General features: G+C 26.3%; 1 protein-coding gene across 1 annotated transcript in view; it reads left to right on the forward strand.

The window, feature by feature from the left end:
* LOC129606402 (loricrin-like) overlaps window positions 1–13254 on the forward strand; it is a 102057-nt gene extending 88803 nt beyond the window's left edge. The window contains exons 3-4 of the mRNA XM_055516721.1: window positions 8342–9182; window positions 13232–13254. Of these exons, the coding sequence (XP_055372696.1) occupies window positions 8342–9182; window positions 13232–13239 (849 nt within the window). The 3' untranslated portion in view covers window positions 13240–13254. The remainder of the gene's footprint in view (window positions 1–8341; window positions 9183–13231) is intronic.
* Window positions 13255–14877: the final 1623 nt, after the last annotated feature.

Genomic DNA, 14877 nt, shown 5'->3' on the forward strand with positions numbered 1-14877 from the left:
TACCATAAGTGTATGAGAAGAAGTGGGTAACCCCAAAATCTGTTAAATAGCAATATTTTGCTATGAAATTATTTGCACTGTTATTGTAATAGTTAGAAATAACTGCGCTCCCCTACACATATGCAATAAAATAAAATCATAACCGCAAAATTTCAATATTTACAAAACGAGGCAGTTACATAAGCCTATATATACAAATAAATAAATATTTAATCGAATCAAAAGAAAAATCCAAAATTTCGTTTTAAATTAAGCTTTTATTTGTTGAAACTGTTGAAAAAAATTGCAATAAGATTTTATAAAAAACCTCATTTTCTTTTGAATTTATTGTGAAAAATTTTATTTAAATTTTGCAACTTTGATTGCTTACAAATAATTTACAAAATGATAAGTGTTCAGAATTTTAAAACTATGTGCTTTTCTCTAGCGGTTTATTTTTTAAATATATAACGAAATAATACTGTCATTGTGTTCCAAGGCAGAAAAAGAAACAAACACAAAACAAAATTTATAAACTTTAATTATATTGCCCTTCTTGTCCTGTATGAAACGCTAAATATAAAGGACCACAATTTTATTAAATGTTTCTATTTTATTTTTTATCTTTAGTCTAATTATTCTTTTCACTGTTGATGTTCTCGTATTTACAGTAGAAACAAAAAAAGTGAGGGGAGAGGTAAGTGCTTATTGTAAAAGTTATATAAGCAAACGGAGTTATTCTTGTACGAATAGGATACTTATTAATTACAATAATTGTTGACAACACTATTTAAACAATAACTGGTCGATTGTAAGAGTTTCTTTAGAAATTTATTAGAGCAAAATAGGCCTCTCCCAAGTGCTCTCAAAATTGATTAAAAACCATTTACATTTTAAGCTGAACAAGGTTAGTCTTTAAAATAATGACGTTATGATGCGAAGGACATAACTAAATTAAAATTTGCTAAGTTAGAACATTTTTCAAAAAAACAAGGAAACTTTACATCTCTGTGACAAGACAAATAATTTCTGCAGTAAGTCAAATATATGAAATAGAAAAATTTATTTAAAAACCACTTTTGGAAAATTTTAAGACTAACAACAGTATACGATAATTTTAAATTAAACGAGAATATATATATATATAGTTGACCATGTCTACTCTGTGGTACCCGTACGAATAAATGATTTTGAATTTGGGAGTTTCATACAACCTCTTGTTTTTTATATGTCTAGTACTATTATACACATATGGCAGTTGTCTTTTATAAGCTCATATTAGATAACTTTGCAAATCTAATAAAATTCCATTATTCGTTGAATCTGATTATACGAATGAAATTTTTTTTTCTATTTTTTTCAATATGAATAATATTTTTTTTTAAATTAATCCTTTCCGTTTATATGTATGTACATATACATTTTGTATGTCCTAATTACATTTCAATCTTTATTAACTTTTATATCTTATTTAATAAATTTACTTATATAACAATATAAATTTCTACTATTCATTTCTTCTATTCGTTAATCATTTTATTATCGCTTATAAATATTTACCGTTATTTCTAAAAATCATCTTTATATAAATAAAAGCAAAACAAATTACACACTTTGTCAGCACCCATGAATCAGCAATAAAATATCCTTATTAAGTAAAAAACAAAAAAAAAAGAAACAAAGAAGTAAATATTATGTGTGTATAACAAATAGGTTTTTTACCTGATATTCAACACCTCGGTTTTATATAATGTGGGAAACTATTTTGCTTCTTAGCTTGTCATTATTTTGTTATTTTGTTTGCAAAATATTTTTAAATTAGAAAGAAAAGTGAAATGAAAGTTTTGTTCCTAATTTTTATTACTTTTTTTTTGCCTCTATATAAAATATTCCGATTTGTTTGTATAAGACATCGATGTACATATAGTTGTATGTTGTATACATATAATGTTATTTAGATGTGAGTTAATCCTCCACACCTGTATAGAAATTAATGAATTTTCTATCTGTTTTTTTTTGTTCTTTTCTGTTATGTCATATCAGAATTAACGCCTTCCTCCACTACCAGTTTATTTTTTTTATACGTTTCAAAGTCTCACATGTATGTTTGTATGCCTGCATGGATATATGTACATATTTTTTTATACATTATTCGAAGTATACAGGAATTTCGTTCTTTTCGAAAAAAAAAACTGAATTTGATGATTTGAAGGATTTTTTGTTCTATGCTCGTATTTACGTGAGATTTATGCGTTTATTTTATGTTTAATATCTAGGTAGATACTAATTTTTTCCTGCTTTGGGGGAATCTTTAATTAAAGATGTGAAAGATTCAAACATTTACAATATCCATTACATATGAAAAGTATGTACATTCCTAATGTAAATGAAAATTATACTGAAGGACGCACATTTACTCTTATAATTTATAATATGTTTATTTTTTATGTGGAATTTTTTAAGCAAGGATATTTATTTTGTTTTTCTTAAGTATAAAGCATATTTTTCAAGTTTTTAATTTTTATTAAAATATTTTTTAAACGTAATATAAAAAAGACTTAATTGGTACAGATTTTTTAACCTTTTCAAATTAAAAAAATAATTTGTTTTGGAGATAAGCTTAGATATTTAAGGAGTTTTGTATTATTTTTTGAAAATAAGGAAATTTTGAATAATTGAGAAAATAACATCTACTTAAATTTTTTGTAAGCTATGAAATAAAAAAATTAGCAGCAGTAACTTTGGGTCAATTAAGAGTACAAAAGTTTTGGGTGCGATTGTTTAAAAACTTCCTAAGAATTCCCCTAATATAAAAACGAAATTTGTATCGACAACAGCTACGTGTAGGCCATAATTGGGTTTTAAGACGATATCTTTCGTATGCTCTCTTTCGAAAGGGTATGTAAACGAATGTTTTGATAGTCGCGGGATTCTTAAAGTTCAATTGTACATACATATTAATATATACACCTAAACTTACACTTCTTAAAATAAATTCTAACTGTTTCACAATAGAAACTCAAAGGAATTTCAACTTGAACATTTCTTGAAATAAACCAAAATTTATCTTACGGGTGACAGTATTGAATTTTTTTCCGAAACTGAACTAAATCGATTAATACAAATTAAAAGAACCACACATACAAATTTAAACAAAAATAAAAAAAAATTAAAAAGAAATGGTTTTTGCGCAAATGCTTCATTAAAGAATTACATTTTTTTTCTAAAATCTTTTGTAGAGAAATTTGCAATTTATATTCTTGAATAAAAGTGTCACTGTCAGTTTTTTTATCTCACTTGTCATTTAACCGCATTAAAAATCAAAAAATCGCGAAAACAAAGTGAAGAAAAAAATATTTTACAAAATTTCAACTCATTGCAAATTTTTTCTGTTTCTTCCTTTTTTGGTATTTTTTTTTGTTTTTTCGTTTTTATCTACCATCCTAATTAGATCATTCTTAGTTTTTCTTTCCTTCTTTTGTATTAGTTTATTTTGTATCCTCAAGAAGTTTCAAAGGTATTAAGGCGAAGATATAAAAGAAAAAATATATTCGATTGTATTTCTGTTTTATATACTCTAAGCTAGGTTATAGGACTCGTGTACAATAAAATGTTGTAAGTTATTTAGACCGACAAATGCGTTTTTCGAGATTGATGTTGTATGCTTCTTCCACCATTTTTCCCAAAAAATGAAATGGAATATACTAAATACAAAAAAAAATTGTTTTTATTTCGTTTTTTTGTCTTGTGGTTACCGTATAATTACATATACCTTGTACAGGATGTTTAACAAAAATGTTATATGGTTTTTAATTTTGAAATATGCGTCTTATTAGCAACAGTATTTTTTTAACATTATCAGTAACAAAATGAATTTTCTTATAGCTAGAATATAGCTTTGTTGACTGATCAATTAATATCTACGCCTTTAACTGAATTTATAGAACATAGAAGCAACGTTTAATCAATAGTTTCTTTAAATTAAATTAAAGTTTATTCTGCTAACAAGGTAACTTAAATGTAAAATCAACATCAAAAATTCGAATTGAAAAGAATTGCCGTCCTTAGCACAACGCAATGTAAACGCAAACATTTGTATTCAAAATTTGGAAAGCTATGCACAAATCTTGTCAAAATTAAAAAAAAGTCAATGTAAATATTCAATAGAAATGTAAAGGCACAAAATTTTGTTTTACAGCTATTACGTTAGCAATATTACACAAAAAGTAAAACAGTTAAAAAACACGAAAATGAGTAGTGATAAAGAAAAATAAAAATAAAAATAAAATAAAAACGAGTAACGCTTGAAATGAGATGATCCATTTGAAAATCCTCGAAGATTAATGACTCCTACAGTATGAGTATATTGTACTAGTCTTTTATATTATGTATTTTTTGTTATTATACTGCCATTATACGAATGTATAGAAACTGTATCTGATGCCATTAGTTGTTTTTTTTTTGTATTCGTGCCTTCGTGAGGGTTGTGTGTATTGGAATACATTTTTTTTCGGATTAAGAAGAAAAAAAAGTCTGATGTGGTCAACACATAAACGACCGGAGTGTATGTTGTCTTGGTTAGTAAAAGTATTCCAAAAGATTATGAAAATGCGTTTCAAACACTTCTTTACAATTTTAAGAACACTAATAAGCTTTTAGTTAACATACCTAGAAAAATGTGAATTTGACTCTTAGTAGAGTTCCATTTTGTGCCGTCCGAATTACAGGAAAAGTTCGTCACTTGAAAAGTAATATTTGACTTCTGGTGAAATATTAAATTTCAAGAAATTCCATCAATTCGTTCCGTAGATATGGTAAAAAATTTAAAATCGGTCAAAAATGCAAAACAGGCCTGTTAAAAAGTCCCGTTCCCGAGGCCTGACATATTCCAAAAATTTATCAGAACACACAGACCGACAGGTTGCTAAAAACAGTTAATTTACACTTTCCTAATATGGAGAAGCGCGTTCCCACCGAAAACTCGACATCCAAAATTTGGTGCCATCACATCACCTGCCATATTGTATAGACAGTGCGGTCGGCAAAAATAGAAAAAAAGAAAAAAGTAAACAAAAAAAATCTTGAAAATTATTTCAAAGGAAGAGCGGGTATTAAGCTTCTAATTTTATATACGGTTTATAATATGTACTTGTATTTTATTCGAAAACGAAGATTAAAATGAAAACTATAACATATTAAAATAGCTTTTGAAATAAATTTTTTTTCTATAAATGCTTTTATTACATAAACTGACGGCCGAATTAAATTTTTGCTATATTTGCAAAACCTGAAAAGTTGTAATTGCAATAATTCATCTTTTCCTTTTAATTTAACTCCTATAATATATCAAGAATTTCTTTTTTACCTTAACACGTTTTTTTATCAGGATGCAAATATTGGCAGTGAGTTCTCTGTTGCTTCGAACAATTGTTTTCAGATTCATTAAGTGTTCTCTTTTTCGGACTCAATATTATACTGTGGGTATTCAATATAAAATTTATAATTGAAGAGTAATATTATAATTAGGCGATTTCAAAAGAGTATTTTTTGTTTCGACTTATGTATCTTTTGCGCAACATCTTAACATATTGCAATCATAGATTTTAATAACTTAACCCTTCGTTATGATGAAGGTAACTTTTCAATTTTTCCCTGAACAGTCTGTATTAATCATTCTTTTCTATGTTGATGGCAGGCATAGTTTTCCCTGTGTCTACAAGACTATTAATGTTTAATACTTTTCAGTTTTTTTGTTATTACTTGCAGTTATTTGCTAAAGCCTTGACGTTTCAATTATGTGATAAGAGCTTGGCTTCAAATTTAACTTTGCTTAAAGCTTTCAACACGTTTACCAACATAATATAACCGATAAATGAAAAACATCCTACAGTTTCTTGGAAACAATTCGTGTTTATTTGTTGTTTCTTTTGTTTTCCATTATTTTGATGTTTTGTCCTTACGGTTTTTTATGATTTTCTTTTCTTACTTTATAAAAGTGCAAAAGGTGAACTACGGAGGATTTTATTTTGTCTTGTATTGCCTAGAATACCTACATTATTTTTCTAAGGTTTCTTTCCGTTTTCTTCCTTCTATGTTTGTTTTTGCATTTTTATTTTTTGATTTTTTTATTATAAATGGAAAGAAAAGTAAAAAATAACATCAAATTTCATGTTCTTAAAAGTTGGTGTATGGTGTGTGTATGTACATTGCATATGATCTTTTTTGTGGTCTTCGTTGAATGGTAGCGAAATTTTTTTTTTATTGCTATCTACATTGTAGCATGCTATAAGAATAACAATTTTACTACGGAGTAAAAATTTCTTAACCATTTAATAAAATTTAATCTTTAAGCTATACATATATATTTCCTTTTTTTATTATTTTTTTAAGAATTTTATCTTTTGAGCTTCGAAATTTCTATAAAAAATGTGTAAGTAAAACGTACATAGGTGTATTTGTATTGGAAAAAATTATTGGTTTTTGCGTCCACTTCTATTTGTATTACATTTTGTATATCTTTAGAAACATCTTCTTATATTTAAGTTTAATTTACCTGTGAGCCCCTTAGAATACACAGAGAAAATTTGTAATAAATTTCGATACACTTTTATGTGTAAACACTTTTCATATAAAATGATTATATTGCTATAGTATCTTCTTGCAAAATAGTCGTTAGCACAAACGTACGTATGTAAATAATTTATACACTAGTATAATAGAAATAGAAAATCGCTTTGGGAATTAGAAATATCGTTTTGAAAATTATCAGATAAAATTTGTTCAAAGGAGCATACCTTAGCGTTTTCCGAAAATGTAACAAGTATAAATATGTGATTCAATGTATATACACATAATATATAAGTATATACATATGTGTAAATATGTACGTAAATATAAAAAAAATTACATATGAACACTGAATCATAAAAATTAGATACAAATAAAAACACAATGATATTCAAAAAGGACATACTAAACAGATTTGTACAAACATAGTTCGTATTTAATGCTAGACACAGGGATAGATTATTTTTGCTGATTTTAATGTTTTTCATCATAAAAGTAAGAACAGGAATAAAAATAATAAATCTTTCTCTTTTTTCTAAAAAGCAACAAAATAACAAAAAATTCTATGGTAAGCAATTTAGGCCTACTTTTGTATTTTATTTTTTATTTTCTGTTTTTTTTACACTGTAAGATTTTTGAAAGTAAATCGAAATTTGATTTGATAAGAAATAAATTGAAATTTTATTGAGCAGAGGATATTTGTAAAAGGGCATTAATTCTATAAATTTTTTATTAGTTTGTTTTTTCTTATTCAATTTTTTTCTTTATACATATTTGCTTTGAAAACGGCAAGGTAAAAAACTTAAGCACGAACATAAAAGATAATTTAAGAAGGATTTTTTTTTTCTGTGTATGTTGCATTGTAAATCAAATGTTATAACTTGGTAAGCAATTTTCTAAATTTGTAGAGTTAGACTATAGTTTTACAAAATATCACTAATTTATGCTAAGGTCTAAACTGTAAATAATTGCTTCCACAGTTTTTTAATAACACATAAGCTATCTGCACTTAGTACAGTAAACTAGAATTAAGGATACAAATAGTGTTATTAAGGTTGATAAAGTTTCAATTTTGAATAACGAATATAGAAATTATTATTTCACTTCTGTTAGATTTTTATAATACTTTTATCGAGATTTGTAAATATGACTACTTGATAAAAGTGTTAAATAAGTCATTGCAAGATATTTCAAAGTGAAAACTGAACTCTTATTAAGATTTCATTGCTTATTAAGGGACCTGAGAATTTTTTGTAACGCGTTTTCTACATTTGCTCTTACGAAGAACTCTAAACTTTTGTATGTAACTATATGAACTTTAAAAAAAAATTTTTATTGTTATTACACACATAATTTGCTATAACAATTTGAATTTTGTTGTTTTTTCCAATTAGCTAGTTTTGTTTTGAAAATGAATGTTATTATGTTATTTGCTTGCATTTATTTTAATTTCTCTGTTATATAGCATGAGTGTTAAAAACACAATAAGCCATACAGATAAAAAAACATAATTAACAATAAACACAAAGCAAAAACATCTTTATAAAATTAGAAAAAAAAAAAAAGAAAATAAAATTTCCACTCAATTTAAATTTAAAATAATTTTCATATTTCCTTAATATTCATTTAATTTGAAAGGCAAGCATCATTTTTTATTATAACATTTTTAGATCATTATAACATTAAAATACTTGCGGTTCGTCCATAATTTTTAAATTATTTAGATCTTTATCAATTTGTAACGGATTCTACAATCACTAATATAAAGTCGTATGATTTTGATTTTGGTTTAAAGGCAAATCAACTATCGGATATATTATGCCGTGGTGCGGTGGTATCATCAATTCAATCAGCTAATAATACATTGACACGTGGAGCATCATTACGTAGTGGTGGTGGATCTTCTGGTGGTGGTGGTAGTGGTGGATCTATTGGTAGTAGTTTACCACCTCCACCTTTACCATTAGGTATGCAAACAGGTAGCGGTAGTCAAGGAATATTAGCAAGCTCACTAGATACAGGTGATTATGATGTACCGCATCCACATCCTTATACTCATCATTATATGCAAACAACATCAGTAACTCCACCTCATTCGGCGATGAGTCTTGTTAGTTCCCGACCTGGTTCAGCTGGAGGATCTGGACATGGTTCAGCTTCAGGATCAGGTTCAAGTCCTGGTTGTAGTGTAATTGCCAGTAATGCTATGATTGGTCAAATGAGTGCTGGTAGTGTTGGAAGTATTGGCCGATGTGCAAGTCGTTGTACAAATAATGATGATGGCGGAGGTGGCGGTGGTGGTAGTGTTGGCGGTGGTGGTGGTTCTAGCGGTAGTCATCATAGTCATAGTGGACGTAATAGTGTAATGGCGCGTAGTGAATGCAGTGATATGCATGATGATGGCTTAAGTGGTATGGGCATTGGTGGTAGTGGTAGCGGTGGTGGTGGTGGTAGCACAAGTACTATTGGTGGTATTGGGCATTCACATGGACGTGTTGGTGGTATTAGGCATTATCATCATGAATGTATTCATTATGAAAGATTACCTATTCCTGTGCCAATACCAACGGTACCGCCTCCACCACCCCCGCATCAGTTACAATCAGAAGAAGAAATTGAACCAGCTTATGCTACAGGTACAGTGTTATTTATATATATGAAAGTTTATATATAATACGTTATATATTTTTACAATAAATTGTATTTACTAAAGCTAAAATTCGTATCTGCAAAAATACGAATGCTTTTTTAAATGCTATATATATTTCAAATTTTTTTCATAACAGTTCAGGTAAAAGCAATTTAACTGGACCAATGAGAAAATACAAAAAAAGTTTATGTAAAAATTAATTCCAAAAGAAAAAAAATGAAAAATGTAAATATTGCATATATTTCGGGGCTGTAAAATCAAAGCTTAAAATTTAAGTTTTTCATTTCTTGCAAAATGAAAAACTTAAATTTGTAAATTTTCAATACATCTTTCTTCAAAGACAGTTTCTAAAATTTAATAAAAAAATAAAGATTCCTTTTATTTGATTTCTTGGTAGTTAAAAACTGAGACAACTTGGTAGTTGAACTGAGGTATACTTTCATATGCCTAAACTAATCCTGCCTAAACTCAGTTGATTACTCTGTGACCAGAAGTATCTATTTTTTTCGAATGTAAAAACCGAGAAGTGATATTTCTTAAGATAAATAAAATTCGTTTTCTTTTAAATAAATTTCATGCACTAGAAGAGCAGAGTATGGTCTAAGAATACACCCTTAAACGGATATTTCGATTTTATTTAATTAGTTTTTATATAGGACTAATTAAAAATGAAAATTTAGTACTAGAAATTAATAACAAAATTAGTAACAAATTCCACATGATTTTCTATACTTTTATTCTAGTAATTTTAATAAAAGTAATGCATTTTATATTAGAAATTTATGATTTCTTAAGAAAGCAAAAAATATTAATCATAATAAATTATTTTAAATTACATAAAATTAAAAGTTTTGAACACACGCATCGAATAAGTTAATGTGAAATTTCACTGGTTCAATATTATATGAAGTTTCGAAAATATTCTTAATTAGCAAGAATCAGGAAATCAAAGGAACAAAGTATTAAATATTAACTAATATTTTTGCTTTTATAAATAAAGTTTCCTATACTCTTCCATTTTCTAAAAACTTGTTCAATATTTTTATTAAAGTTTTCCTTCAAAGTTTTCATAATAATAATAATTCTCTAATTGAATTCATAATCATTACCATTATCAGCACAATCATCATCAGCATTAATGTCCTTGTAATAATAAAAATAAGGAAAACAAAAATAAATATTGCTTTCTGATTCGTATAAAATTTTATATAGATCTAAAATTGGATCTAAAAATATACCTTAAAGAAAATTATAAATTAATATCTTAGAAATTGTTGTTTGACATTAATTCTTATTTTATTACATTAATATTTGAGCAAAGAATGATTTCTGATTTATAAACAAAATAAAGTTAAATATTTATATATACATACAATATCAGATATAAAATACATAAATTACTGAGCTGTTAAGAAAATAATAAAATAAAAAGTTGAAACAATAAGGACTTTTAATACTAATATAAAATAAAGACCAATTTAATGTAATGTAATTTCTCATTTTCCAATTTTTCTTAAAATTATCAACTTTATGGGAACTTGTTCCTCTTTTGAATGAAAATAATTTTTAAATATGTTTTGAGTAATTTTTAAATATGTTATACGTTGTGCTATTAAAATTGTATATTAGAAAAAAATTAAAACTTATCTTTTTGGTTCGTAGTTTCGATTAATGTCACACATCGAACAACCAAGGCAAGGATTGAGAAGGGTATTTTACAATTATTGCAGTTTGCTGCATAAAAATGATAAAAATGAATCGGTTTGATTATGCAATCAGCGCTAAGACAGAAAAAATGAAGCTTCATTTTAGTTGCAAAAAACTATTTTCAGTATCTAGGCAAAAATTAATTTAAACTAAGTGAAGTGAAACATTAAGTTTTATGATAATAAGGATGATAGAGAAGAGAATACTATATAGAATTATAAACTGATATAAAAAATACCCAAAACTCATAAAAGACGCGAATTCAATATTTGATTTACTACTTTATCTAGCCCCTAAATTTCTAAACCCTTAAGAAAAGTTTGTATTTTTTCCAATATTTCATAGATAATCAAAAAAACTCACATGGCCTCTTGAATTCACACATCCTTATCACTATCTCACATGAATTTCTTTTTAAATCCTATAAAACAGTGAAGCAAGATTCAAAAATATGTATAATAATCGTATTTAATAACACTACAAAATTTGAATTTTTTAATACCTACTTGACGGCCTGCTAGTCTATCGTTCCTTGCTAGAAAACTAGCCTGTTAGTTTTCTGAATGGGCTTAATCATGACTAACTTTTAGACAATTTTAAATACTTCTTAGAATTATTTTTGTTAATATTAGAATGTGGTTTGTGTTGTTCATTTTTCAACTGGTTTTGCTTAATTAAAAAATATTTCATTAAAATGAATATCCAAACTACTTTTGAGCCTCTTATACTGAAATAAAAACGAAGAATCCGCAATGTCAGTTTTTGATCACCACTATTAAGTCAGAAAAAATATTTTTATATTTCAATAAAGATATGACTTATATCACCAACATTCAGATGAAAAAATTACCATTACATTCTTTTGTATCAACCCAAATAAAATTGTATGTTTTTTGTTTTTTTTATTTTATATTATTTTTTATGATTAACCTCGCTTTAAAATAACAAATTTTCAGAGAATTTTCCATTTAAATCCAAACATTCAACTGAAAATAATCTCTATGCACGCCTTACTCAAAAGCTAAATATGCAATTATTTTTTCTATTCATCACAGAACATCATGACTGTGACAGATTAGAAAATTATGTTCATATATATGTATGTACTTGTAATATTGTATATATTTTCATAATTGCAATATAAAGTGATAGTCTACATATTTCAATTCCCTGTTTCTATTACTTGTCATCATATTATTCGTCATTATAATGCTAGAATGTAAATTTAATATTAATAAGTAAATAGAAAATGAGAAAGGACATCTACACTAAATGATATTTGCATATGATAAATATTTAATAAAGTTGCAATTATATTATTTTATATTGTAACTTATGGTGTCAGCATATTAAAACCATTGATTTGGTTTCTATTTAGGTTAGTTTGCGATTCATTTTACTGAGTTCAACTAGGTAATAATAGAATTTTTATATAAAGTGAAAATAGAAGAAATAATGTTGTGATCATGAGTAACTTTAATTTATAAATTAATTTAAACGATAATTTGAACTTAAAATTTTTAAGAAGTGAAGTCAATTTGTTTTTATATTTTTTGTGATTGAACTCAGTTATTTAAGAATTTAATAAATACAATAAGATCTGGCTTTGCGGCGTTTCTTTTTCCGACATTTCTACGTCTACACATCCAACAACATCATCCGATACAGAGTCCCCAATAACGCTAGATTCTGATTCTTCGTAAATATTAAAAATTCTAGCTTCTTAACAGTATTGAAGTATACCTTTTTCCAATTTCAGTGAATTTTTGGGTTTTTAAATTCGTGAAGGGTATATTAACTTTGGTATGGAGTTTGTAACCACTTGAAGGAGTCGTCTGCGTTATAGACACGTATATATATTCTTGCTAAACGCAAAATTCTGCGTTGATTTAGACATATTCGTCCGTCCAATCGCACGATATTTTAAAAACAAATAATGAAATCAACAATAAAATTGCACAAGTTGTTTCTTTTGTAAGAAAACATTCATATTTTGAAATTAATATCTACTTTTAAGAGATGTCGAAGGATTGTGGTGAAAAATTGCAATTTAAATTGGTTGCATTTTATATATTTTTTTTTGTGATTTAACATTTAAAATTTATTCTATATTAATTAAAGTAAAATTTAATTTTAAACCCATTAATTGTGGAGTTTCTGGATCTGTACATTAACTAAGGTTTGAATAAACCGTTGCTCTTATGATAAAATTGTTATTTAGTTTTACACTAAAAATCAAATCTTGTTTACTTACTTTTACGTTAGTTGTTTTTTTTGTTAAGTTTTCATTTTGCGTTTTTAATATATTAATTTTTGTACTACTTTCAGGTAAGTGAACCTTTTCATATCCATTTGATTGCCACATATCGATAGTAAGTATAATTTTTTAATATTGTTAATTTTGTTTACGGGACAAAATAGTTTCCTACTTAAATACTACTAGATTTTTAAATTTTCATAGTAAAATTTGCGAATGAATTACTGTTGAATAGTAAAAATTATCTTTGAAACCGGGAAAATAATGCGAATCTCAAATGTTCGAAAATGATCAATTATCTATTTATATTCCAATATCAGCTTGCATGTCTGTCTGTCGATGCACATCGAATATTGTGTGTTTGTATAACAGTTAAATGTTTCTTTCTTATAAAAGTATTTAATAAGAACGCTTAATTTAATAATAAATATAAACATAATCTGTATTTAAAAAAATTTCATTTAATGTGATCAACATTTATAAAAAAATATTAACACAATTGCATATTCAAACTCTTTCTGCAGAAAAATTTTAATTAAATTGCTCTTAGCTCAACTAGAAACGCTAAGATACAAGGATAATTCTTTTTTTTTATTTATCGATAACATTAATTATTTTTTATATAACAGTTTTCTACATTCATTTTCATTACCTTTATTTTACTTTCAATAATTTACTTAAAATAATTCGCATTCTTCATTCCCTAAGACAAGAATTCTAAAAATTTATAAATTTTTTTTATTAATTTTTTGTATATTTTTTCGACGATAACAATTTTGTTTTCACTTAATTAAGAAGCTCTTTAAATAATTAAAGTACCCCAAATTAAATTAAATTTTTGTTTTTCGTTCTCTTATCTATGTACAAAATCTTTATAGAAAAGATCTACCACAAGATATAAATATAGTTAATTTTAAATGAATTATGGTAGAAAAAAATAAGAAAAAGCGTATACAAAATTTTGTATAATAGTGAAAAATTTGTGTTTTTACATTTTTTTTTTTATTTCCTTCTTAACGATGTTGTCCCCATGATCCCAAAGAGATTTTTAAAATCCCAATAACGTTCAAGTGGCTCAATTAAATGAAAAAAACAAAAAAAAATTGAAAAAATATAAAATACACACAAAATTTTGGTTGTCTTATGATTTATTGTTTTTAATGTAATCTTGTTTTTTGCCGACTGCATTGCATACAACAAGGGAAGTTTTGTTATGTCACATTTCGGATATTTTGGTAGAAACGCATTTCTCTATGGTAGAGAAACGTTAGTTGAACTTTGTTTAGCGAAAAATCGATCTGTCATTGTATTGGGCTTTGTAGGAACGCGTGTATATCAAGTTTGAATGAAACGATTTTGATGAAATTTGATATAATAACGGCCCGGATTTTACATTTTCTTGAATATTTGTAAAAGAATATTCAAAAGGCTTTTTTTTAAAATTTTATATACTAGCTAGCTTCGTCTGACAGAACTAGAAACTTTGTAACTTATTGGAATAAATTGGGCATCAATAACAGACCTTTTACATTGAAGCAAATTCACTTTTTTGCACATATAAAGAGTTTATTATTTTGTCACCGAGAAAAACAGACGAACTTTTCAAGGAATTTGTATGACATGAGACGAATCTTCTGTAAGAACCAAATTTACATTTTTCAAGATATTTTAATTAAAAGCTTTCTAGCGACCTTAAAATTTGTGAAAATTTGGCAAT

The sequence above is a fragment of the Condylostylus longicornis genome, unplaced genomic scaffold, assembly GCF_029603195.1.
Source record: "Condylostylus longicornis isolate FDR11 unplaced genomic scaffold, ASM2960319v2 ptg000018l, whole genome shotgun sequence".
Taxonomy (NCBI): domain Eukaryota; kingdom Metazoa; phylum Arthropoda; class Insecta; order Diptera; family Dolichopodidae; genus Condylostylus; species Condylostylus longicornis.